Source organism: Lagenorhynchus albirostris, chromosome 5 (assembly GCF_949774975.1).
Source record: "Lagenorhynchus albirostris chromosome 5, mLagAlb1.1, whole genome shotgun sequence".
Taxonomy (NCBI): Eukaryota; Metazoa; Chordata; class Mammalia; order Artiodactyla; family Delphinidae; genus Lagenorhynchus; species Lagenorhynchus albirostris.
The window spans coordinates 27,944,316-27,971,025 of record NC_083099.1 but is presented as its reverse complement, the minus strand read 5'-3'; the positions used below and the strand labels follow the sequence as shown (position 1 = coordinate 27,971,025).

At 48.6% G+C, this 26,710-nt stretch overlaps 1 protein-coding gene across 4 annotated transcripts in view; it reads left to right on the top strand.

The window, feature by feature from the left end:
- MRAS (muscle RAS oncogene homolog) overlaps positions 1-26,710 on the top strand; it is a 56,959-nt gene that overhangs the window by 14,971 nt on the left and 15,278 nt on the right. For all 4 annotated transcript variants that reach the window (XM_060149773.1, XM_060149772.1, XM_060149771.1 and 1 more), the window contains exon 2: positions 9,894-10,104. In XM_060149773.1, the coding sequence (XP_060005756.1) occupies positions 9,912-10,104 (193 nt within the window). In that variant the 5' untranslated portion in view covers positions 9,894-9,911. The remainder of the gene's footprint in view (positions 1-9,893; positions 10,105-26,710) is intronic.

The following is a 26,710-nucleotide window of genomic DNA, read 5'->3' as shown; positions in this document are numbered from 1 at the left end:
CCAGGCGCTGGGGCTCATTCATCTCCGTCTCCCCAGCTCTGAGGACCAGGCACATTGGAGGTGCTCTGGGAGTACTGACTAGACGTGCAAGTCTCCCGGATCTGACCCTCTGTGTGTACTGGGGGAAGGGTGGCCAGCACCGGTGGCCTGTCCACTTTCCTCCTCCTGGATCATTCTCCTCTGGGCTCAGGAAAAATGGGCCCTTTCTCATGTCATGTGTCCTTAACAGGTTTTTCTTTCCAAGGATAAATCCACCAAAACAGGAGGAACCCAGAGAGGGGCTAGGCTTTAGGATGGAGAGCACTTCTGGGTTTAAAGACCAGAGGGAGAAACCGTTTCATGCCGAGTTCCCAGCAATTTGGTATCTGCTGCGCAGTCTATTCAGTGAACAAGCATCTCCTGAATATTTGGGGAAATGTCTTTGAGGAGCTTAATTTTCCTTCATCATTGGGTCAGCAGCATGCGGGGCTTGTCGTCCTACAGCATGGCTGCAGGAGGCTGCCCCCCAAGGTGGAATGGGGGAGCTGAGACCAGCTGGCAGATGGGCGTGAGAGCGCCCCGAGGACGGAGTGGCGAGGGGCTGAGTTCCGTTGAGCTGTCATCTGTGGAACCAGCCAGTTTGCAGGGCATAAGCTCAGGAAAGACTCTGGAGAGGCAGGAGGGCTTCCTGCAGGAGGAGGGACGTGAGATGGACTGCGAAGGATGCTGGTGATGGTAACTCCCTGATGTTTATTGAATGCTCTCTATGGGCCAGACACTGGGCCAAGCAAATAAATGTAGCCTATCATGACCACCACAAGTCAAATGCTGCCACTGTCCCCACTTTTACAGAAGAGAAAACCGAGGGACAGAGTGTAAGTAACTTGCCTAAGGTTGCAGCTGTGCGAGTTCCTAGCTCAGGCTCCTTGGTGAAGGGCTCCAGTTGAGGCGCCAGCCCCCAGCTTGGCGGGGAGCAGCCGGTGTGTAGGACCACAAGGAGACAGGCTGGGGCAGGGACCAGCACAGTGGAGAGGGGCCCGACAGGGGTGCTGAAATAGGAGGTCTCAGAAGCCCCTGGTGTTCCCACGATGCTGGGCAGCTGCCTGATCCCTCAGCTTTCTCCCTGGTCCTCAGGGCAGGAGCACCTGGCGGTACCAGACCTGTGCCCTGTTTGGCAGACTTTGTCCCAGTTGGGATGGGGGGGGTGTCTGTTCCCAGTGACTAGTATTTACCCTGGGTGCCCCTTGGGCCCTGACCTGCTCGGCTGCTTCTCCCACAGGGGCAGCAGTCCGGCCTTGGAGGCCTCCCTGACTCTGACACCACCTCCCTGGCTCACTGCTGACCTCTTCCCAGCACTTCGGATCTGCTGCCTCTGGCCTGGCCCGCGTCTGCACCCACCCGCCACTCTGCCCCACGAGAGGTTGCCTAGCCTGACGCACTGGCCGTGGGCTCTGGGGCCACACTCTTGTGGTTTTAGATCCTGGCACTGCTGCTTTCTAGCTGGCTGACCTTAGAAGAGTTACTTGACTTCTTGGTGTCTCAATTTCTTCAGTTGTAACACAGGGACAAAGTTCTACCTCATAGGGTTGTTACGACAACTAAATGAGTTAATTTGGTAACATCTTCCAACAGCATCAGACACATCGCCTACGTTAATTAAGTGCTCCTATCATTTTTAACATGATCACCCTTGTAATTATTATAGCAGGTCATTTCTGGGACTCACAGCGCTGGGTTGTAGATGGCTAAGCTCCAGGCTCTGTCAGGAGGTACTCACACACTAGCAAGTAAGACCCTAGTGTTAATAGTTGTGATATAAGGAAGCACGTGGTACTTGGGGTTCATGAGTAAGGTCAAGGGCCTGGCTTACTTCAGGCATTGGCCTTTGTCTGGATCTCAGGACTCCTGTCTGATATTTCTGCCCTGCTGTCAGCAGTCCAGGTGTGATCCTGGCAGAGGAGCTTGGATTTGATGGGGTAGAAAAGCAGGGGCTGATGTATTACCCAGAAGACTTGGGTAACAGAGTTCTCCAGAGGTAGCCAGGCAGGCTCCCCCAGAAGGTCCTGAGCCCCTCCCATGGAACAGGACGGCCAGTAGGTGGGATGTTTTGGAGGGAACCTAAAGAGTAGGGGGTTTGATCTGGGACGGCAAACAAGTTTCCTCTCCGGACCAATCACCTGGTTGTGGCTGCCAAGGGTGCTGCGTTGAAAAGGGTTGTAAGACTGAGCAGGAAAGAGGACCACGATGGACTGTGGTGTCTGCCATTGGCGCTGGGAAAGCGGGGGAGGCACCCATGCCACATACCATCCAGACCTGATGATGTTTAAGGTCCTGTACAGCATAAAATAACACACGGTTGGATTGGTGGTTAAATCTTAATAATCAAGTGAGCTGAATGCACTGGCTTCCCGGAGGGGTTGAGTGATGCAGTGACAGTGCTGGGCTGGGATTAGCAAAGGTGGGAGACAAAGGGCAGAGCAAAGTCTTAGGGAGGGGAGAGTGGAGCCTTAGGGATGCCAAGTGGCCTAGACCCCTGGCGGGGCCGCACGCCACTTTTGCACAGCCTGCAAATCAGCAGCCCTGGGGAAGCTGCCCATTTCTGGGAATTGTGCAGAAGGGAAGGGCAGCTCCTGGAATGCAGAGCCGTTTCCTCCACATGGGTTGGGTCACCCCCCAATGTATCCTCATCCCCCTGCACTGGGCACACCCAGACGTCACAGAGATGAGATTAGCTTCCCAGGGCTGATTCAGCTCAATGTGAATGAAAGTCCATTCACTCTCCCAAGAGCTGCATTAATAATGAACGTGTCCCCCTCTTCCAGCTTTATTTACCAGACAACTTGTAGTTTGACAGATGGGGTTAGGGGAGGTCTTTAAAATAATTAGTATGGAAATAGAGAAGCAAAAAGCAGTGAAAACTAAACCTTCAATTAAGTTGGTAGCATCTTTGGGAGAGGCTCTGGGATGACCACTGCCACAGCTCCTATAGTCAGAGAAGATGAAGAGTGCCCTATGGGTTACGAGTCACAAAGACAGTCAAGGAAAAGTCCTGTGATGTTGCAAAACTAATGACCGAAAGAATTCTAGGCAGTGCAACACGACGTTTCCAAGCCTGACCTTCGGTGTCTGATCCACCCACTGCTGATGCCCACTAAATAGTGGGGGTTGTTACTGCTATGTAACCTCTCCTGGGCACCTTTTCTTCTGGCTAGGACCATGACATCACTTCGGAAGTGGTGCTTGGGGGATGGGGAGCATGGAGAGGCCAGGAAGCCCGTGAGCCCCTTGACAGTGTCTGCAGCCAAAGCCATTTCTTTTACCATGTGCCCACTTAGAAAAATGGGCAGTGTTCTGCGCTGTTCTTCTGGGAAACAAGCTCTCTAGAAGCCCTAGAAACTGGGAACTTGGGGAGAAGGCAGCAGATTTGGTAAGAGATAATAACAGTGGCACTGCTGTTTTGGGGGGCTGCTGGGGCCCACTGCTGTCCTAGGATTTGTTACTATGTTGGGTCCTCCAGCAGCCCTATGCGTTCAGGTGCTCTCAGGGCCATGGATGGGGCAAGCAGGGGTCCAGATCACTAGGCTCTACCACATTGCAGGGAACCCAGGGGCCCAGCTGCTTTGCACATCAGTGCAAATATGCCCTCACTGGGGGGCCCTCCAGTTCCCCCCCCACTGGGACTGTAATTACACATTTTTGAGGGTCCTGTTCTGTTTTATAGATGGGGAAACTGAGGCTCCCTGAAGTTAAGAAACTCGCTCCACGTCACACAGGGAGTCCGTATCAGAGACACAAGTGGAACTCAAGCTGCCTGGCTGAAGAGTCCAAGGCTGTGACTGACGCTCCACCCCAAGCTGCCCCCCTGAGAACAGAGGGGGCTTTGCACAAGGCTTCCCAGGAGGTCTCAGGAACTCCCTCCAAGCACACTTTGAAAATTGCTGGGTGAAAAGGTTATTCTGGGGTCATGGGTCCACCCAGCCCCCACTTCCTAGGGACACGAGCCTACCCCTGTCCGAAGGGAGGGTGTCAAGCCCTGCTTATTGGGCCAGTATGGAGTAGTCAGTCAGCGAATACACCCTGAGGTTCCCACGTGTTGGGCCCTGCCTGGCCCTGTGAGAGGTCAAGAGAATGAGGAGACGTGGCTGTTGTCCTCTTGGAGCTCCCCAGTTGCTGGGAAGACGAAATCTGCCTTTCAGGAAACAACTTCAAACCAAGCAGGCCCAGGGTGCTAATCGTGGGGAGAGAAAGGGAGCAAAAGACAGTCACCAAAAAAGTTTATTTCTCAGCCGAAAGATGCCTGAAGTTTTCGTATACACGTCATTAAAATCGTTGAGGCAGTGATACTGCCTTTTAGAGAGAAGTTTCCAGTATGAGCCGGGGTTTGGGTTGCTCGGGCACTGGGAAGGGCTCTGGGAGCGGTGGTTGCCATGGGAACCAGCGCTCGGCGCCTCCTCCGCCCAGGGTCTGCGGTTCCAAAAGTTGGTTTCTGAGTGGAGTGGGCTGTCTGGAACCTCGGAGCCATTTCCCATGGAAACAGTGTTCTAACTGATGGGCGACGTTGCCACACGAGCCTATTTAATCTGACTGCAAGGGAGCTGAGGTGGCAGCGGAGCTTCTGATGGGGGCGGGGGAGGAGGCTGGGAACCGCGGAGCCTCAGAGTGGAGGGAGGGAGGGAGACTGTGGGTCCGCCTCTTCTGGGAACAAAGTAAACAGGGCGAGAGAACAAACATTTGAGCACCTTCTTTAAGCTGGGCTCGCCTCATACATTTTAATTTCCCGCTTAGAGCAATCCTGCAAAGGATGATTCTCTAGCCAACTCTTTCAAGTAAAAAAACTGAGGCTGTGAAAGGTTAACTCGCCCAAGGTCGCTCAGCTGGTGGGCAGGAGAGTATCAGGCACGGAAAATTGGTGGCGAGACTCTAAAGGGAGCCCCGGGCCCACCTTATTCCACCCTCCCACCTCGAAGGGGCCATCTATGACCCCCAAATGGTGAAGAACCAGCGTTCTAGAATGATCTCCAAGGTGCCGTTTAGTTGAATAGACTGGAGAGGAGAGGGATGTCCTAAATGGAAACAGTTTGCTCCTTAAGCACCGACCAACATTTTATCCTGTGGTGACTTTCGTCATAGCCTCTGGTGACTTTAAAAGTTCTTTCTCCACACCATGTGAGATCAGCCGATTTTGTAGGAGTGTGGTGCACGCCCCTTGGCGTTTTGACTGCCCTCCCTGTTTACAAAGACATCATTTTAGTCAGGGATTATTTCGGGGGAGGTTGAAGACTGGGAAAACATGTGCATGAAGAGAAGATCTGGCCGAGAGCCCTTATAGATTGAGGGGTTTTCTGGACTCATGGTCCCGCCTTTGTAAACCTGGGCTCACACTTGCTTCCAGGAAGGGTCTTATCTGTGTGATCCGTCTGACTTGGGAGGAGGAGGGAGACAATCCCAAGGCCTGGCCGGGAGAGCTGCCCCCGAGCCCTCTGTGTGGGGAGGCCAGTGCTGTGGCTGGTGGGTTGTCTGATGGTTGTTCAGAAAGGCCATTGTTGGGCCCCCAGTTCCTCTAGCTGACGTCTGTCCTTGCTGATGTGGTGCTGGGCCTTGGTGATCCAGGGAGGGACGAGATGCATCCCTGCCCTGTTGTGTACAGTAAGTATAGAAAACTTCAAGTGTGGTGGTGGGCTCTGCACCAGGAACTGTGGGGCACGAGGTCGAAGGGGGTGCCTCCCGAGAGGCGATTCTCGGCCTGGGCCTGACCTGTGAAGAGGTGTGCGCTCTCCCCAGGGCCCCAGTAGGAGGTGGGGTGGGCAGAGGGCTCCACAGGACCACAGGGCACACTGGGGAACACAGAGTTGCTTGGGAGAGAGTAGTGTCAGAGGCTGCAACGTGGGTCCCACTGGAGAGGTCAGCGATGGCAGCCAGTGACTGCCTTGAATGTCCAGTGAAGGGGCGAGGACTTGACCCATCAGCCACGGGAAGCACTAAAGGGTTTCTCCCCACGAGGGACCCAGTCCAAGGTTTGTGTTAACCGTGCGTTCTAACCCTGTTCCACTGAGTCTGAGGTGGGAGGGAACCCCAGATTGGCCCCCCGTGGTCTCTCAGGGCCCAACTCCTGAGTGCAGGGCACTGTGAAAGGAAATCAGCCCTCATCTGACCATTTCCTGCCAGCTGCCTTGCTTCGCAAGCAGAGGGCGATTTTTTTCAAGTCCCCAGGTGGTTCTGCTGTGGGTGGTCTGAGCACCGCCTCAAAGGTTGGTCCTCTATCATATTTACTAGTGTATTTCTCATCTTGTTTTATTTTGAGAAGAAAATCAAGGGAAACGGTTTTCCTTCCCGATACCTTCCCACTCACTTAGTATTTTTTTATTCACGTTGCTGCCAGCGAGAAGGGAAGGGAGCTTTCATTTTTATTTATTTTAATTTTTTTTATTGAGGTATAGTTTATTTACAATATTATATTAGCTTCATGTGTACAACATAGTGATTCAAATTTTTTATCGATTATACTCCATTTAAAACTATTATAAAATATTGGCTGTATTCCCTGTGCTATACATCATATCCTTGGAGCTTATTTATTTATTTTTTACATCTTTATTGGAGTATAATTGCTTTACAATGGTGTGTTAGTTTCCGCTCTATAACAAAGTGAATCAGTTATACATATACATATGTTCCCACATCTCCCTCCTGCGTCTCCCTCCCTCCCACCCTCCCTATCCCACCCCTCCATGTGGTCACAAAGCACCGAGCTGATCTCCCTGTGCTATGCGGCTTCTTCCCACTAGCTATCTATTTTATGTTTGGTAGTGTATATATGTCCGTGCCACTCTCTCACTTTGTCACAGCTTACCCTTCCCCCTCCCCGTATCCTCAAGTCCATTCTCTAGTAGGTCTGTGTCTTTATTCCCATCCTACCCCTAGGTTCTTCATGACATTTTTTTTTTCTTGATTCCATATATATGTGTTAGCATACGGTATTTGTCTTTCTCTTTCTGACTTCACTTTTTTTTTTTTTGCGGTACGCGGGCCTCTCACTGCTGTGGCCTCTCCCGTTGCGGAGCACAGGCTCCGGACGCGCAGGCTCAGCGGCCGTGGCTCACGGGCCCAGCCGCTCCGCGGCATGTGGGATCTTCCCGGACCGGGGCACGAACCCGTGTCCCCTGCATCGGCAGGCGGACTCTCAACCACTGCGCCACCAGGGAAGCCCGAGCATTTGTATCTTCTTGGAAGGGAGCTTTAAAAACAGCCTCTTTCATAGGCAGACACGTTCACGCTGGCTTAGTGTCACCATCCTCCCCAGGCTAGGACAGCAGTTCATTTTTGTCTCCCTCACCTCCCCTCTGGCCCCTTTGGACCACCAGCTCTGTCACGTGGGAGAGCTCAGTGTGTTGAAGGCTCAGCTTAACCCCACTGTCATCCCCACCTGGGGGGATGGGGGAACCAGATGCTGGGGCTCAGCTGGCACCTGGTCCTTCTATCCCGCACCAAAGGAGTTTTAAACCCCCACTCGAAGGAGAGGGAATCGCACATTTTCAGGTGGCCCGAACATTTTATTTGGTGGAAATATTTTTTTTAACATCTTTATTGGGGTATAATTGCTTTACAATGGTGTGTTAGTTTCTGCTTTATAACAAAGTGAATCAGTTATACGTATACATATGTTCCCATATCTCTTCCCTCTTGCGTCTCCCTCCCTCCCACCCTCCCTATCCCACCCCTCCAGGAGGTCACAAAGCACCGAGCTGATATCCCTGTGCTATGTGGCTGCTTGGTGGAAATATTTTAATACTGTTCAGCTTTTCTGATACACAAATAGAACACATGCTTGTTGTAGAAAATTGAAAATCTGAGAAAGTGTCCCTAAGTCCCCTGTAGAGACAGCTACGTGCCAATCCTCTCTATGCCTAGAACCACCCTAGACATGTAGATTCATAGATGGTAGCTTCATGGAAGTGTAATCATATGTACTTGCTGTTTTTGCAGACTGGCTTTTTTTTTTTTCCATGTATATTATAAACCTCTTCTAGGCTAGGGAATATCGTCCTTCTGAATGGCCGTATAGTATTGCATTGTATGGATAAATTTTTCTTTAACTTGCCCCCCAGTATTTAAGTTATTTCCATTTTTACCCCTGTTCTTAACATCTTTGTACACTTGTCTGATTACCTCCTTAGACTACATTCTCACATGTGGTATAGCTTTGAGAGAGGATATGTCTGTTTTAAATTTTGATGTATTTATGCAAGTGTATTCTCAGTCCAGTTTGGACAGATTTACATTCTCACCCACAACGTGTGAAAGCGCCTACTTTCCCTGCCACTGCAGGGAAACCCTAAATGTCAACATCAAGCTTCAGTAACTGCAAAAGATTATGCAACGACTCTCGCCTACAGCCCCATGCAAATCAGCGTGGCCACATAACCTACATTTGTGTCTAACGTCCTTTCTGTTGAAATCTAGAATGGAGGACTCTTTTAGAGCTAAGAACAACTGTGAAAACCCAGCCCTTTAATCTATTACGTAAGGGAACTATGGCTCAGTCAGTGGCCTTCCCGAGCAGCAGTGATTGCACACAGGACACACGGTTCGTTGTCCCCTGGCATGCTGCCTGCCCCCCTACCCTTCTATGAGTCCTGAAGCTACCCAGGAATGGCCCTACCAGAGGTGGTTTGTGCTTTTCCCTAGTTAGCATCTTAGGCCCCTGGCAACACCCTCAAATTGTTCTTTAGGTGACTCCCCTCCCTCATCCCGCACCAGTGTTTAGCCTTCGGTGCTGTCAACCTCCTCCTTCTGGAAACCCTGGGCTTCCATCACTGTGACAGATCCTGGTTCCCCTCCTATTTTTCTGAATGCTCCTTCCATGCTCTCTGCCCGCCTCTCCTCCTCGGTACTTTGTGATGCAGTTTCCAAAGTCACTCTTCACTGCTCTGCCATCACCTCTACACAGTCAGTCCTTATCTGTTCAGGCTCAGTTGCTCTTTAGGATCCTGGTCGCATATTTCCAGCCCCTGCCTAGTCAGCTTAGCTCAACGTTTCTCAGCCTTGGCACTGTGGACATTTTAGGGTGGTTAATGATGGGTTCTGGGGGTGTTTTCCTGGGCATTATAGGATCTTTAGCAGCATCCCTGACCTCTGCTGACTAGACGCTGGTAGCACCCACTTGGTTTTGGCAACCAAAAATATTTCCAGACATTGCAGGTATCCCTGGGGGACAAAATTGCCCCTGGTTGAGAACCACTGCCTTAACTGGACTTAACGTCATCAAAATAAAACTTATCCCTGATCCTCCTCTTCTTCCTCCCCAACTAAAAGAGGGGTTGACCAGATGTCACGAGAGTCTGACCCGACTTTCTGCATGATAGAGGCCAAGGAGATCAGATAACAGAGCCAGGATCACAGAATTCTGAGAGTTGGAAGGGGCTCAGAGACGCTGAGCTCAGCTGTGCTAAGCTGTTGTGACTGTCTTTTCCTTTAAGCTCAGACAGCCTCCCATTCTTCTCAGCACCACAGTCCAATGACCAGAGTTGATGTGAAAGGCCAACCTCCTTGCCCTCCCTGCTCAGACTAACGTCCACGTGTTTAACTGTACAGGACTAGGGCGGAATTTGATGGTGGAAAAACTTGGTTGACATGGCCTTTGGCTGGTTAAAGGCCGTGTGGCATGATATCCCCAAGACCGGGCCTGGCACATAGTTGACATTCAGTAAATGGTTGAATAAATCATTTTAACAGTTATTGTCTCTGGGTGAGGGACCTGGGGTAGCACTTTTCTCTTGCATGTCTTCATTTTCAAAACTTTCTACAACTGGGAGTATTTGTTACTCTGTAAGAAAGGAGGAAGCCCCGTGAATATTTTCCCCTGAGTCAGAGAAGAAGAAGTCCCCTGTCTCATTCCACCTATCTTGCCTCCCCAGGTCTGACCTACCAGCAACATGGCGACCAGTGCCGTCCCCAGCGACAACCTCCCCACGTACAAGCTGGTGGTGGTGGGAGACGGGGGTGTGGGCAAGAGCGCCCTCACCATCCAGTTTTTCCAGAAGATCTTTGTGCCTGACTACGACCCCACCATCGAAGACTCCTACCTGAAGCATACAGAGATTGACAACCAGTGGGCCATCTTGGACGGTGAGACGCGATGCAGCCCTGCCTGTGGGTGGGGCGTTACGCGGGGGTCAGGGAAAGTCGATAGGCTTCAGCAGGGCATGCCAGTTTCTTCTGTGTTGCCATTATGGGATGGTTGGTATAAGGCTGTGTATGTTTTCCAGGGTGAATTCTGAACAACTCTGTGGAAACCAAAATGTGTATTCGACAAAGAGGCAAGGCTAGAATCAAGCCAACTCAGTGATGTCATGTTTATTTCTCTCTCATCAGAAGCTCTGATTAACATTTATAGATGTCTCTAGCTAATTAAAAAGGGGGAAATCAATTTTTTCTCTTAATAAACATAGTTTATTTGATAATTGTCCCTGGGGTGGGGTGGGGAGTCTTGCATCTGACATTGTGTTTCTAGTTTAGTCTAAGTTGGTCTGGAGTAGCAGTTCTCAAAGTGTGGTAGCCAGACCAGCTGCAGGGGCACCAGCAGGAAACTTAATCGGAAATGAAAACCCTCAGGCCCTACCAGTTCAGAAATTCTGAGGGTGGGGCCCAGCAACCTGTGTTTTAACAAGCCCTTCAGGTGATGAAGTTAGAGAACCACTGTTCTAGATTCTTACTGATTCTTACTTTATACCATCTGAGTCTCGAAACAAAGAGCCATTAATCATAGAATGTCATTCTATGACATTTGAAAACCACTGGGATAGAAGTCCTCTATCAGACATGTGATTTGCAAATGTTTTTTTCCTAGTCTTTGGCTTGGTTTTTATTCTCTTAACAGTGTCTTTCAAAGACGAGAGTTTTTAATTTTGATGAAGTTCAGTTTATCAGTTTGTTCTTTTAGGTGACTCTCCACCCCGCTTCGTGTTGTGTCTGAGAAATCTTTGCCTGACCCAAGGTCACAAAGGTTTTCTCCTATGTTTTCTTTTAGAAGTTTAATGGTTTTAGGTTTTATATTTAGGTTTATGATCTATCCTGAATTAATTTTTGTATATGGTATGAGGTATGGGACAAAGTTCATCTTTTTGGTATATGGATATGCAGTTGTCCCAGCACTATTTGTTGAAAAGATTGTCCTTTCCCTACTGAATTGCCTTTTTTGTACCTTTGATGAAAATTGATTGTCCACATATTCTGTTTGATCTGTTGTCTGTCTTAACACCAATAGCACACTCTCTTGGTACCTGTAGCTTTATAATAAGTCTTGAAATCAGGTACTGTTAAATCTCCAACTTCATTCTTTTTCGAAGTTGTTTTGGCTAGCCTAGGTCCTTTGCATTTCCGTATGAATTTTAGAATCAGTTAAATTCTAAGATTCTAGATTTTGATTGAGATTGTGTTGATTCATATTCGTATGGATGAATATGAGGAGAATTGACATCCTAACAACGCTGAGCCTTCCAACTCACGAACACAGTATCTCTCTCCATTTATTTAAGTCTTTTTTAATTCGCTTATCAATTGTTTTGTAGTTTTGAGTGCATAGGCCTTTTACATATTTTGTCAGATTTATACTTACCTCTGTATTATAAATGATACTGTTTTTTTAATTTCAGTTTTCAATTGTTTATTGCCAGTATATAGAAATACAATAGAATTTTATATATTGTAACTTGCAGCCTTGCTAATTACGTATTAGTGCTAGTGGCTTTTTTATAGGTTCTATTAGGTTTTCTGCAGAGATGATCATGTCTGTGAGTAAAGATAGTTTTACGTCTTCCTTTCCAATCTGGATGACTTCTGTTTCGTTTTCTTGCCTTATTTCATTGACTTAAAGACATACTTGTCTTGTTCTTGATCTTCAGGAGAAAGCTTTCAGTCTTTCAGCATTAAGTATAATGTTAGCTGTAGGGTTTTTATAGATGCCCTTTATCACGTCAAGGAAGTTGCTTTCTATTCCTAGTTTGCTGAGAGTTTTTTATCAGGAATGAATGTTATGAATGACATTGAATGTTATCAGGAATGTGATATTGTCAAATGCTTTTTCTGTGTCTATTGAGATAATCATATGGGTTTTTCTTTTTTAGTCTTTAATATGGTAAATTACATTGATTAGTTTTTCTAATGTTAAACCAAGATTGTATTCCTGGGATAAACCCCACTTGGTCATGATATATTATCTTTTTATATATTGTTGGCTTTGATTTGTTAAAAGTTTTTTAGAATTGTTGCATCTATGTTCTTTTTTTTTTTAATAAATTTATTTTATTTATTTTATTTTTGGCTGCATTGGGTCCTCGTTGCTGTGCACAGGCTTTCCCTAGTTGTGGCAAGCAGGGGCTACTCTTCGCTGCGGTGCACAGGCCTCTCACTGCGGTGGCCTCTCTTCATCTCGGAGCACAGGCTCCAGGCGTGCAGGCCTCAGCAGTTGTGGCACGTGGGCTCAGTAGCTGCGGCTCACGGGCTCTAGAGCACAGACTCAGCAGTTGTGGCGCACGGGCTTAGCTGCTCTGCGGCATGTGGGATCCTCCTGGACCAGTGCTCAAACCCGTGTCCCCTGCATTGGCAGGCCCACTCCCAACCACTGTACCGCCAGTGAAGCCCCATCTGTGTTCTTGAGAGATGTTGGTCTGTAGTTTTCTTGTAATGTCTGAGTAATTCTGGCTTTATAGAATGACTTGGGAAGTATTCTCTCTTTTTCAATTTTCTGGAAGAATTTCAATGACATTGGTATTACTTCTTCCTTAAATGTTTGGTAGAATTCACCTATGAAGACATCTGGGCTTGGAGTTTTCTTAGTGGGAAGGTTTTTAACTGCAAATTCAATTTCTTTAATAGATATAGGGCTATTCAGGTTATCTATTTCTTCTCCAGTGAGCTTTTGTAGTTTGTGCCTTTCAGAAACTTGATCGTTTCATCAGAGTTATCAAATTTATTGGCATCAAGTTCATAATATTCTCTTATTATCCTTTTATATTCCATAGGATTTGTAGCGATGTTACATCTCTCATTTTTGATATTGGTAATTTGTGTCTTCTCTTTTTTCCTAATCAGGCTGGCTAGAGATTTGAAAATCAATGCCATTGATTTTCACAAAGAACCAGTAAATTGATTTTTCCTATTTAATTCTATTGATTTCCATTCTTATGTTTAGTGTTTCCTTTTGCCTTCCTACTTTGGATTTAATTTGCTCTAATTTTTCTAACATCTTAAAGTGGAAGCTGATGTCATTGATTTGAACATTTCTTTAATAAGATATTCATTTTGGTGCTATAAATTCCCCCTATCTACTCATTTAGCTGTATCCCACAAATTTTAATATGTTGTGTTTTCATTGCCATTAGGTTAAAAATACTTTCCAAGTTCCCTTTTTATATCTTCTTTGACCCTTAGGTTATTTAGAAGTGTATCATTTAGTTGCAACTATTTAGGAATTTTCCAGAGATCTTTCTGTCATCGATTGCTATTTTAGTTTCATTGTGTCAGAAAACATACAATATATTATTTGAATTCTTTAAAACTTATTGAGGCTCGTTTTATGACTCAGGATATGGTCTATCTTGGCAAATATTCCATGTGCACATGAAAAGAATGTGTATTCCACTCTGTTGGGTGGGGTGTTCTACGAATGTCAACCAGATCAAGCTGGTAGTGTTCTCTAAGTCTTCTGTATCCTTACTGATCTTCTGTCTACTTGTTCTGTCAATTATTGAGAGAGGGGTGTTGAATTTCACAGTTTAATTGTGGACTTGCCTATTTTTTTCCTTTTAGTTCGATCAGTTTTTGCTGCATGTATTTTGACACTCTGTTGTTAAGTGCATAAGTGTTTAGGCTGGATCATCCTCTTGATGAACTGACCTTTTTATTATTATAAAATGACATTCTTTATCCCTGGGTTTCAACACTGTGGCCTAGAAGCTCTCTCAGGGCAGTAAGCTGGGAAGCTGAACGTTCATAGGTGCCTTCCCCTGTTTTTTGTTTGTTTGTTTTGGCCTTGGCTTGCAGGATCTCAGTTCCCCAACCAGGGATTGAACCCAGGCCACAGCAGTGAAAGCCCAGAATCCTAACCACTAGGCACCAGGGAACTCCCATGCCTTCCCCTCTTTTGTATCCCATCTCTCAGGGGTCACCATCCTTTGTTGCCTGATGTCCAGTGTCTTGAAATCCAGTTTCCTATATTTTGTCTGTTTTTTGGTTGTTTAGGTGAGAAGGTAAATCTGACCCCCAGTACTTCATCTTGGCCAGAACCAGAACCAAATCATCACTCTAAAAAAATACAACAACTTTGTGTATATACACTTTAAAAGGGCAAATATTATGGTATTTGAATTTGATTTAATTAATTTTAAAAAGCATCCCTTAGGGTTTGTCTGCCGCCCTGGAACCTGGAACCGTTCCACCAGGTGCCAAGCATATTCTCACGTCAGGGATTTGTGTCTGGTGTTCTCTCTGCCCAGCACGTTCTTCCTGCAGAAAGACAGTCTCCTTCATTTAGCTCTCCGTTCAAGTGTCCCTTTGTCTGAGAGGTCTTCCCTACACTAGTACTCACCCCACCCCTGTCACTTCTGTCCCCTTGCCCAACTGTTTTTCTTTATTCTGCCTTTTACTGTTGAACATATATTTATATGTGTTCAATATATTTTTCTGTTTGTTTGAGTTTTTGTCACTCCCCACTAAAAAGTAAATTTATGAGAGTAGGGACTTTATTTTATTTACTGCTACATTCTCAACATCTAGAATACTGCTGGGCTCATAGTAGGTCCTCAGTAAATGTCCGTGGAATGAGTGAACGAATGAGTCCTGAGCAATATATGTGCAATCATAGGTTTGATGTGCTAGCTATATTATTTGCCAACTGACATCAAAATAAATATATATAACCATTAAAATTAAAAACATTTATGCAGTTTCTAAAATCATCTCATGCATCACCCATTTGAATATATACCACTCTTTGGGATATACTGAGTTAAATAAATGTAAGCAGTTTCTTTACTGCAGGGCTTGAAAGAACCTTCAATATACAAACATACGTTATAAGTATATTGGAAGAATATATTATCCTTAGGGTTTCCCAAAGGACCATTTTTTTGCACATCATTCTGGGCTAGTTCCACAGAAGACATTCTGAAAAGCATTGCATAATGCATATGTAAGAGAGTAGCGTCATGCCTGGTTCAATAAATATTATTTCTATCTACTGCCATATTAACTTCTCTAACTTTTTTTTTTAATGATGGAGATTTTTTTTAATGTTTATTTATTTATTTATTTATTATTTATTTGGCTGCACCGGCTCCTTAGCACATGGCTCCTGAGTTGCTGCAGGCGGGCTCCTTAGTTGTGGCGCATGGGCTTCTTAGTTGTGGCATGCAGGCTCCTTAGTTGTAGCATGCGAACTCTTAGTTGTGCCATGCGTGTGGAATCTAGTTCCCTGACCAGGGATTGAACCCAGGCCCCCTGAATTGGGAGCATGGAGTCTTAACCACTGTGCCACCAGGCAAGTCCCTCTAACATTTTTTAAAAGTAACTTTGGATATTAGATTACCCAAGGTTGTTTCTAGAAAAATATTTTTTTTTTCCTCAAGGGTGGTTTTAGGAAGATTTGGGGATGACATTTATAGCAGTGGAGGAAGCATGGCCACAGCATTACTTTATAAGTGTGAATTTGCAGAGCTTGTGTTCTGAAGCTCCTGGGCTCCCCTTAGGTGCTACGCCTCTGATCCTGCCCCCAGAATCAGGCCTGATTTAGGGCATTGCCCACCCAGGCCTGCCTCAGGAGTAGGTACTGGATTCCCAGATTAGCACACTTCTCTACTCAATTAGGTCTTGTTTTAAGAAAAGAAAGGCTTAAAGCATTACAGCTAAATACTAATTAGTCTGGCATTTAAAAGGTTGTCCCATATTTGGGGAACTTTAATCAAAGGCTGGTTGTATTAGGCTTGGGTGTAACTCTGACCCCTACTGGGGCTGAACTCTTCTGGGGTTGTTGGCTGCCCTGGGATGGACGGGACTACCCGTGACATCCTTCTTCCCTGGAGCCCACAGCATCCTGGGGGAGGTGCTAAGCCTGGGATGCCTGCCAAGCACTCTGAACTCTGGGGTTTCTCTTCTTCCAAATTCAGAAAGAGAAAAACATGGCAGCGTGATAATGATGATGAACAGGAGGAGACAATAATGATATCTGTTGGGCAGTTACTGTGTGGAAGGCCCGTGCTATGTACTGTTCATCCTTACAAACACTATTGTGGTAGCTACTTTTGTTATCACTATAAAAATAAAGCACGGAGGGAGTCACACAGCCAGCAATGGTTTCAACTTCCCTTTGTCTCCTGTACTCTCCATCAGTGTGGCTGGGTGGGAAAACCTCTCCCACCTCACACAGTTGGTCCCTGCACCTCTGGGAATGGAGCTGAAATCCCAGGGAGAAGGGGGCGTGGCCTGGACTATCAGGGTCGGCAGACACACACACCTGCCCTTTCAGCTCCTTGCCCAAGGTCTTCAGAGGACCAGGGGCTCCAGTTCTGATCTGAATCTCAGAGCAGAGATGCTCAAACTTGCTCAGGGGGCCTTCTCTGTGGTTTCCATACTGAAGAGTCTCAGTCTTCCCACTTACAAACCTATTTCTTCTTGTCTTTCAAGGAGTCTCATTGCCCTGGTGCTCGCAGAATCTAAAAGACAGGAGATGGCCGACCTCAGGGGCCAGCAGCCAGGTTCCCCAGTGTCTGTGGGGCCCCCCAACATTGGAGCAAGTCTGCTCTGTGTTCTTTCCCACAAGGGTTTGGGACCTTTGTCTCACCTTGCAGTGTTAAGGGCCCAACTCTGGGGGCATCGCCTCCTCATCATCTGGGCCCCACCTCTGCGCTGTGGGGCTGCATCGGCTCCCCATCTCCCTCTTCGGGGGTCTGTGGCTTTGGACCCCATCACCCTGTCTGTCAGCTGTATGACTCCCCGTACCCCAGTTCTCCGGCTTCATGAATCAGGAAGACCCGAGCCTTAGTCAAAGTCCTGGAGGTTTTTTTGTTGTTGTTGTTGTTTTTTGCGGTACGCGGGCCTCTCACTGTTGGGGCCTCTCCCGTTGCGGAGCACAGGCTCCGGACGCGCAGGCTCAGCGGCCATGGCTCACGGGCCCAGCCGCTCCGCGGCATGTGGGATCTTCCCGGACCGGGGCCCGAACCCGCGTCCCCTGCATCGGCAGGCGGACTCTCAACCACTGCACCACCAGGGAGGCCCAGAGTCCTGGAGTTTTGTGTTTGTTTTTGTTTTTTTTGTGGTAAAATATACGTAATGTAAAACTGACCATCTTCAGCATGTTTAAGTGGACAGTTCTGTGGCATTCAGTACATTCATATTGTTCTGCAACCATCACCCCCATCCATCTTCAGAACATTTGCATTTCCTCCAGCTAAAACCCTGTACCTGCCAAACAAGAGCTCCCATTTCCCCATCAGCCCCAGCCCCCGGCAACCCCCATTCTACTTTCTGTCTCTATGGTTTTGACTACTCTAGGGACCCCGTACGGGTGGAATCATACAATATCCGACTGTGACTGTCTATTTCACTTACCACATGGTTCACCCATGTTATAACATGTGCCAGAATTCCCTTCCTTTTTAAGACTGAATAATATTCCACTTTATGCATCTACCACATTTTGTTGAGCCTCTCATCCGGCAATGGCCATTTGCGTTTTGGCCATCGTGAACAAAGCCGCTGTGCACGTGGGCGTACAGATATCTGCTCCAGTCCCTGCTCTCACTTCTTTTGTCTTGGAGTGCTTGCCTGCCTGTTCTTCCAGTCTGTTTGGAGCTGGAAGGCTCCTGAGCGCTGTGGTATCAGCCCCCTTTACTTTACACCTGAGGAAACTGCAGTGCAGATGGAGAAGTGACTGCCGGGCTCAGACCTCTCTAGAGGCAGAGCCAGGCCTAGGGCCTCCTCACTCTGCCAAGTACGTCCCATCCTGTCAGCCTGCCTCCCACTCTGACCCAAGCCTCAGTCCTGCAGGGTAGGATGTTGACCAAATCTTCTGCCCACTTAACAATCTGGGCCTTCCCACCCACATGGCTGCCAGCCCCGCCCTCTGCCCAGCCAGCCTCTGGAAGCTGGCATCTTTCTTCCATCGACAGAGGACAGTGGCCTTGCGGACACCCCTTCCCACCTAGGGGCTCTTGGGCCCCGCTCTGCAGCCACTCTGTCCCCGGCAAGGGCTCAGTCTCTGCAAAGAGTGAAAACCCTGGCTCCCCTCCTGCACCCTCAGAAGCTGGGACGTTTCCACCCTGGCTTCTGCCCAAACCGCAGACACAAGTGCTGTTGTCTTCACGGAGGGGCCTGGACCTGGCTTTTCCCCGAACACTTGAATCCACATTCTTTCTGGGGAGGTGGGGGGAGGAGGACGTGGGTAGGGCAGCAAGAGGACAGGAACACTTACTGAGAGTTTTTTCTGAGCTGGGGGCTTTGCATGGTGGGCTCTATGCTCAGCAGCCCTTAGGCCAACTTCAGAGTAGACCCCTCCTTGTGGCCCCCACTAAGAGGGGGGTATGGGCAGAGCTGGCCGTCCTTCCACCCGTCCTCCCACCCATCTTCCCCTTTCCCTGCCCACAGTGATGTGGGAGGGATTTCCCTCTTTCTTTTCCTTTCTGAGGGAGCATGGCCGCTGGCCTGAGATTATGCAACTCAGCCCCGCAGACCTCTCTGCCTGACCCTTCATCTCACCTCCATCAGCCATCCCTGCTTGAATGCTTCCAGTGACGCAGAGCTCACTGATCTCCAAGGTGCCTGGGGCGGTGCTTGCTGGTAGAAAGCCCTTCCTGACCCTGAAGCCTGGTCGCTGTCGCTCCTTCCGCCCTCAGCAGTGTTAGCAGCTACTGCTGGACAGCTGCGGGAGCAGGAGGTCTGCGTTCCCAGGGGGAGGGCTCTTGGGGACACAGGGTAGCAGCGGTGGCAGCAATTTTCCGATGGTACGGAAGTATTTTACCATTTCACCCACTGGTGCAGTGGCACTGGTGTGTACTGGCCGAAGAGCAGCTGTGCTCGCCTGTAAAGTGAAGACACTAATCTCAATTTAGCAGGATTGCTACAAGGATGAAATAAAGCAATCCCCGTGAAGCACTCAGCACAGGGTCCGGCCAGTACGCAGCAGTACTACTGTACCAGTGGGTAAAATGGTGAAATACTTTGGTACCATAGTAAAATTGCTGCCAGCGCTGCCACCCTGTGTCCCCAAGAGCCCTCCCGCTGGGAACCCAGACCTCCTGCTTCCGCACCTGTCCAGCAGCCCTGACTGGTAGGTCAGGGCCCTGCAGGGGAAGGAACTAAGACTCAGAGAGGTGAAATAACAAGTCCAAGGTCACACAGCTACTTAGCACCCCATTCCCTCTGACCCTGAAGCCAAGGATATCTTGCTCTATGCTCATCTTAGCCCCACTAGCCAGCCTGGGAGCTGAGGGACCGGCCATCAGCCAGTGACCTAGAGTCAGTTCGGCAGGGCTGAGTGGTGAAGGTCTGAGTGCAGCGTGCACCCCTCCCCCTTCCGAGTCACAGCACAGCCTGGGGGTCATTCCAAGCTTGTCAGCACCCCAAACCCCAGGTTTTCCTCTTACTCACCTTGCTGACAGTCAGGTCCTAGACTCCTGCAGTTAATTTCGGATTTTGCCCTGATTTCAGAACTTCGAGTTGATCCCTGTTAGAAGTCACGTGACCGGTCTGCGCTAAGCGCACCAGCCCGGTCAGCCCTTGTGTTGGGTGATGCTGCCAGCTCCAGGCCGCAGCGCAGCCGCTGTCAGCCTGTTGTCACCAGGCCCCAGGTCCGAGTGACTGGGGGCTCCTCTTTCCCTTGGGCCCAGACAGCCTCTGGGCCAAGACCACCTGCCCTCATCGGTGGGGTCTGTGCCCAAATGGGAGAGAGCCTCATAGCTGTTGACTCCCTAACTATCCCTTAGGGAGTTTGGGATTGACGTGTACACGCTGCTATATTTAAAATGGATAACCAACAAGGACCTACGTGTATAGCACAGGGAACTCTGCTCAGTATCATGTAACAACCTAAAGGGGAAAAGAATCTGGAAAAGAAGAGATACATGTGTATGTATAACTGAATCACTTTGCTGGACACCTGAAACGAACACAACAGTGTTAATCAACTATACTCCGAGATAAAATAAAAAGTTAAAAAAAAAAGAAACATCACAGATTGTAAGCTCCTTCAGGAGAGAGCCTTTGCCCACCATTGTATCTCTGGTGCCAGCAGCGCCTATTGGGTGCTTAGTCATTGTTTGTTGAGTGACGGAGGGAACGCAGCACCTTGTGAAGCTCAGCACGTAGAAAGCCTCGGTAATGCTTTTGTTGCTAGGGCTGTTCTAATATGATTTATATTCAGAGAGTGGCTTGGTGCTTTCAAGAATAGGTCCTATCACGTGTGCAGATGAGGGGTCACTGACCCATCTGCCTGCATCTGGGGAGGTCCAGAGTGAGGCTTGATCCCCTGACGTGGAGCTTCCACCTCTCCCCTCCAGTGTTGTGTGGATCGGTCCCCGAGACTTATGTATGTGGGACTGTTCACTAGTTCATTCTAGAAATACTTCTGGGTACCTGTTGCTGTCTTTGGGGCGCTTTGCGTGCAGCAGTTGGCAAAGCCAGGGCCCTGCTCTCATGAAGCTTCTGGTAGAATGGGGGAGACAGGGCATAAACAAATATGTACTGTGTCAGGTGGTGATGAATGCTGTGAAGGAGAATGAGGCAAGGTAGAAGGGAATAGACAGTGAGGACGGGGTTGCTATCTAATCTGTGCCCATTAGGGAAGGCCTTCCCGATGAGGTGGTGTTGGAACAGAGACCTGAAGGTAAAAGCTGTGCCTGTACCTGGGGGGAGAGAATCTTGGACGGAGAATCAGGTGCAAAGGCCCTGAGGCAGGGATGTGTTTGGGGAATAGCTAGGAGGCTAGAGTGCAGAGGAAGTGAGAGAGAAGCTAATAGGAGACATCAGGGAGATAGCTAGGGGGCAGTGATCTTCTAGAGCCTTGTAGGGAAATAAGCCACTGGGGGGTTTTGAGCAGAGGACGGGCATGGTCTGACTGATGTTTCAAAGGCTCACTCTGGCTGTGGTGTGGACAATAGACCAGAGAGGAGCCAGGGCAGACTAGGGAGACCAGTTAAGAGGCTCCTAATGGTAGACTAGGGCATCGATAAAGGAGGTGGTGAGAAAGAGAGTCTGGATGTATTTTAAGGAGGAAGTAACAGAATTTGTCGATGGAGTATGTGGGATGGGGTAGGAGTATGGAGGGAAGAGCCTTTGACCTGGACAACGGGTAGAATAGAGTTACGTTTATCAAGATTAGGAAGACTGATAAATCAACTATACTTGAATGAAATACATTTTTAAAAATATTTTTAAATAAATTTTTAAAAAAGGTTAGAAAGACTGGTAAAAGCAAGTTTGAGGGAAAAATTAAGAGTCTAATTCTGGATGTGTGAAATCTGAGATGCCTTTCACACATACAAATAAAAGTCAAACCAGCACCTGGGGTCTGAGTCTGGAGTAAGGGGAGGTGTGCAGGCTGGAGATGGAAACTTGGGAGTTGCCACATGAAGCCATGAGACAGGAGACCTCTGAGAAAGTGAACGTGTTTAGAGATGGGGTCCCGGGATTGAGCGCAGCGACCCACTGATGCTCAGAGAGTGATTAGGGTCAGAGAAGAAGCAAGATAGAGTGACATACCAAGGCCAAGTGCAGAAGGCTCTTCAAAAAGGAGGGAACCATCAAGTGCATCAGATGCTGATGAGCGACCCAGTGGGATGAGGACCACGAAGTGTCCACTGGATTTAGTGACACGGAGGTCATGGTGACTTGACAAGCTCAGCTTTGATAGAGTGGCCTGATAACAGTGGGTTCAGGAGAGTGGAGAGGGGGAGGGAGGGAGACGCAAGAGGGAGAGATATGGGAACATATGTATATGTATAACTGATTCACTTTGTTATAAAGCAGAAACTAACACACCATTGTAAAGCAATTATACTCCAATAAAGATTAAAAAAAAATAGAGAGAGTGGAGGAGAGGAAGGGCAGGCAGTAAAAACAGATCAGTCAAGGAGTGTGGCTGTAAAGAGGACGAGAGAAATGCACAGTAGCTGTAAGGTGTGAGGTCAAGGGGAGGGGTTTTTTATTTTTAATTTTTTCTTCTTTATCTTTGTTCATTTCTTTTAAGGTGAAAGAAATTATACCATGTTCACATACTGATGGAAATGAACCAATAGGGAAACAGATGATGCAGGAGGGGGAGGAGACAAAATAGTAGCAGTGTGCTTCCATGGGTGACAGGGGACAGGATCCAGTGGGCAGCTGGAGGGATGATGGTCTTGGACATGAGTAGGCCGGGGCGTCCACCGCAGAGAGGGGAAGGCGGAGCACGCATTTCAGAGAAGGGAGGTGGGTTTTTTCCCTCAAAATTTAGATATAATTCACATGTAAAATCCCCCCCTTTTAAAGTGTACAGTTTAGCGGCTGATAGTATATACACAAAGGTGTGCAGTCACAAACTGCTGATAGATGTCACAGATCAGCGAGCCCTGGGATCACCACTGTCTCATCCTCGACCTTTTCATCACCCTCCAGGAAACTCACACCCATTATCCGTCATTCCCCCCACCCTCCCCTCCCCCCAGTCCCCAAGCCACTCATCTCCTTTCTGTCTTTATGGATTTTCCCATTCTGGACATTTCACATGTGTGGAATCATATAACATGTGACCTTTGTGTCTGGTTTCTGTCCCCTAGCACAGTGCTTTCAAGGTTCATCCATGTTGTAGCATGTCTCAGGATTTCATTCCTTTTTACGTGTGAATAATATTCTAGTACAGTTGATCCTCGAACAACGTGGTGGTTAGGGGTACCGACCTCCCTCGCAGTTGAAAATCTGCTTATAACTTTTGACTCCCCCAAAACTTAACTACTAATAGCCTGCTACTGATCAAAGCCTTTACCAAAAACATAAACTGTCGATTAGCGTGTATTTTATACGTTACATATATTATATACTGTATTTTCACAATAAAGTAAGCTAAAGAAAATGTTATTAAGCAAATCGTAAGGAAGAGAAAATACATTTACAGTACTGTATTTATCAATACCATAAGTTTATGTCATCTGTTTATATCTGTCTGTCAGTACCTACATCACTTTTGTCTTACAGGGTACAAAGCACTGTAGATATTATATGTGTTACTAACACTAAACATCAAAAATGAAAGGATACTATGAAAAAGAAGTTCATATTTATACACAGGTATAATGATTCATGCATTGATAACAAAGAAGCAGCGACATGAGCACTTTATGGTAGCCTAGTGTAACCGATACAGCTGTTTCCCAGTAGCCTAGCTTTAACACTAATGAATGAATCGTTATAAAGTTTTTACAGCATACAGTATTACAGTCATATTCATAATACAGTACTGGAAACACTGTTACTTTTTTTTAGAAACCACTTACTCGTGATGATAGACTCATATGCAGTTTCTCTAATTACAAGCTGAGGAGGGGAAGAGACATACTCTGCAGTTATGTAATTCTTTGAAAGCAAAGTTATAAAACAATAAGAAAACTAACAGATTAGTAATTTTAAATATCACTCACCTTATGCCTAATGTAAGGATAGGCCATCGACTTCAATACAAGTCTTGCACACGATGTTCTACACATATATTTTTGTATATTTATTGAAAAGAATCCCCGTATAAATGGTATAAATAGACCTGCTCAGTTCAAACCCATGCTGTTCAAGGGTCAGCTGTATATGGAGGGACGACATTTCGTTTATCCATTCATCAGTTGATGGACACTTGGGTTGTTTCCGCTTTGGGTCTATGATGAATAATGCTGCTGTGGGCATTGGTGTGCAAGTTTTTGTGCAGACATGTGTTTTCAGTTCTCTTGGGTACACCCCTGGGAGCGGAATTGCTGGGTCCTGTGGTAACTCTGATTAACATTTTGAGGAACTGCCAAACTGTTTTCTAAAGTGGCTGCATCATTTTACTTTCCTCACCTGCAGTGTATGAGGCTTCTGCTGTCTCCAAGGCGGGTTGGTTTGGACACTTGTGGAGTTTAGCTCCTGATAATCTGTTTCTGATCCTCAGCTGTGGGTGGAGGCTTGAGGAGAGAGGAAGCGGTGGGAAATGGTGGCCTGAGAATGGAGGGACTGGATGGGGATGTGTTTAGATTTACTGGGTGTTCCAAGGGTGCCCTGCGAGCTGCTCTAAGGGAACCAGGCCAGCTCAGCTGAGCTCTCTCCTCCTGGCTCCACGTGGCTGCCCAGGGGCAGATGTGGAGTAGGTGAACGGTTTGGGGTGACCAGGTGGGGGTGGGGGGAGGAGGCCTAGCCTCCAGGACTTTGTCTTCCATCCCCACAAACCTCAGGTGTTCCGTCCTCACCCCTCCTTTTAGGCCTGCCCCTCTTCACAGGCCTTGGGGACACTGCTGCCAGCTCCTCACTCAGGGACTGGCAGAGCCAGGCCGGGACCCAGGCCCCCACCTGTCTCTGGGATGCTCCTGGGTCCCTGGTTACACAGGTGAGCCCCGCTGCTGCTCTTTCCCCTCTTTCTTCTCTTCCCTCCCTGAGAGCGACATGGAGGTGGGGTGCGGGGAGGTCCAGGCTCCTCTAAGAATCCCACAAAGCCATGGATCCCCTCCCTGAAAGGGTGTGCACCCACACATGCAATGTGCCCACCAAGTCCATGAATCTGTGGACCTCATGGAAACGTCTCCCAAGACCTCCCCCACTTTACCCCACTTCTGCAGCTGCAGCGGTATGGTCATGAGAACAAGTGTCCCCTGGGGCCGGTGGCCAGCACTTTTCCCCTGGGGTCAGCTAGTCAAGGTTGGGGCCACTGCCAGAGGAAATCTTCCCCCATCGCCAGGGAGCCAGCTGGCGCCTGCCACGGGATTTTAGCTCCCTCCCCTTAGAGCGGCCTGGCTCCCACACTGGGCCAGCACTTTGGAGAAGGAGAAAGCGGCCCTTTTTCTGGGAACAGTGCCTGGTCGATGCATCCAGCCCTCTGCCCGGCACCCAGCCTACCCCATACACACCCTCTCCCAGAAAGGGGAGGCTTCATCACTATTGACCCTCAACTAGGTGGCATTTCTTAATGGGAGTCTTTTCTTAGGAAGAGCACAGGCTTCGCTGCCTGACTGCCCTGTAAAATGGGCACATCCCTCCTGCCTTGCACAGTGGGCCCGTGCATGAGAGGGGTATAGAAAACACCACGCACGGTCCTTGGAGGCATATTATCTCCAGAAATGGTCATCTGTGTTGCTTCATGTTCCAGAATCCTTACTTCACCCTGAAGGGTGAGTTATAGGACTTCAAAAGTCTGTTTTTAGTGGTTTCCCTTACACCTGGCGTGAGCTGCTTGAACACAATAACTGCATTTCCTGTAGCCTGCGTGCGATTTGTCCAGTCATTCTGTAAATATTTTTTGAGCCCTTCATTGGGTGCTGAAGCTTTTGGGGGACCCAGGGAAATGAAAGCCAGACTCCCACGCTCTGGGGCTCTACCACCTGGTGGGGAGCTGAGCCCGGCCTAGAGGCACAGTCTGGGAGGAACCAGAGCCACACACACCAGCAAGGGTTCAAAGACGGAGGTCGGAGGTCAGAGGCCGGCGGGGCCCTCAGGAGAGGAGGAGGGCTGTAGCCCTTCTGGAGGGCAGCTGGGGGGAGCCCCAAGAGGGCATTCTGGTTGGAGTCATGGCTGGGCAAAGGCCTGGAGTCGAGACACAGCCCGGCCAGATCCACACCCTCTGGTTGAAGCAAACAGCCTGGATGAGCTGAGGCAGCTGGGCCTTGGGGAGTTACAGCACCCTCCTCCCCAGCGTGTGGCCTTAAGCAGATCCCTTTAACTCCCCGGGCCTCAGTTTTCTCATCTGTGCAAGAGGGACAGTAATACCTTCTTTCCAGGGCCATGAAAAGCACTGCAAGGACGTGTGTGTGTAAAGCCCCAGCGTGGCGCTTGCCGCCAGTCGGAACAGTGAGTGGGACTGCGCTTAGCCAAAGAGCTTGGACTGTACCTTGAGCTGTGGGCCAGTGTCAGAGCCACCAGACCCCTGGCCAGGGTTTGCCTCCCTCTGGGAGCCCTGGAGGAGGAGGAGGAAGGAGAGGGAGAGACCTAGGGAGGGGGATGGGGGAGGGTTCAGCAGGGACCCAAGCAGGTGCTGCCTCCATGCTGGCTGCCCGCCGGCCTGGGGCCCCATCCCCGCCAGCATGTGGGCTCGGCTTCTGAATCCACCAGATCCAAGAACGGCTCCAGGGTTTCCACTTAAATCCTCCTCAGCAGCACTGCAGGGCCCGTCCACCCCCGGGTGGGAAGACTGGAGCAGGGCGGATGGAGATGCACAGCACTGGCCCCCGCTGTCTCTCTCCTCCCTCTTTCTCCAGTCTGGCTGCCTCTGTCTGTCTCTGTCTGTCTGCCCGTCTGTCTCGCTCACACATGCACACATTGGCAGAACACCTCTCACAGTGACTAATACTTCCTGTCTCAGGAGTCCTCCTTACCTTCATGACATTAGGCATGGGGGATGCAGGCAGAATCATGATTTTTTTTTTAAAGCATAGCTGCCCGTTTTCTGCAGCCTCCCCAGAAGTCTTGGAGGCAGAGCTGCTGACCAGGGGCCTGTGACCAGGCTTTTGCAGGATATGAGGAGGGGAGGGGTGGG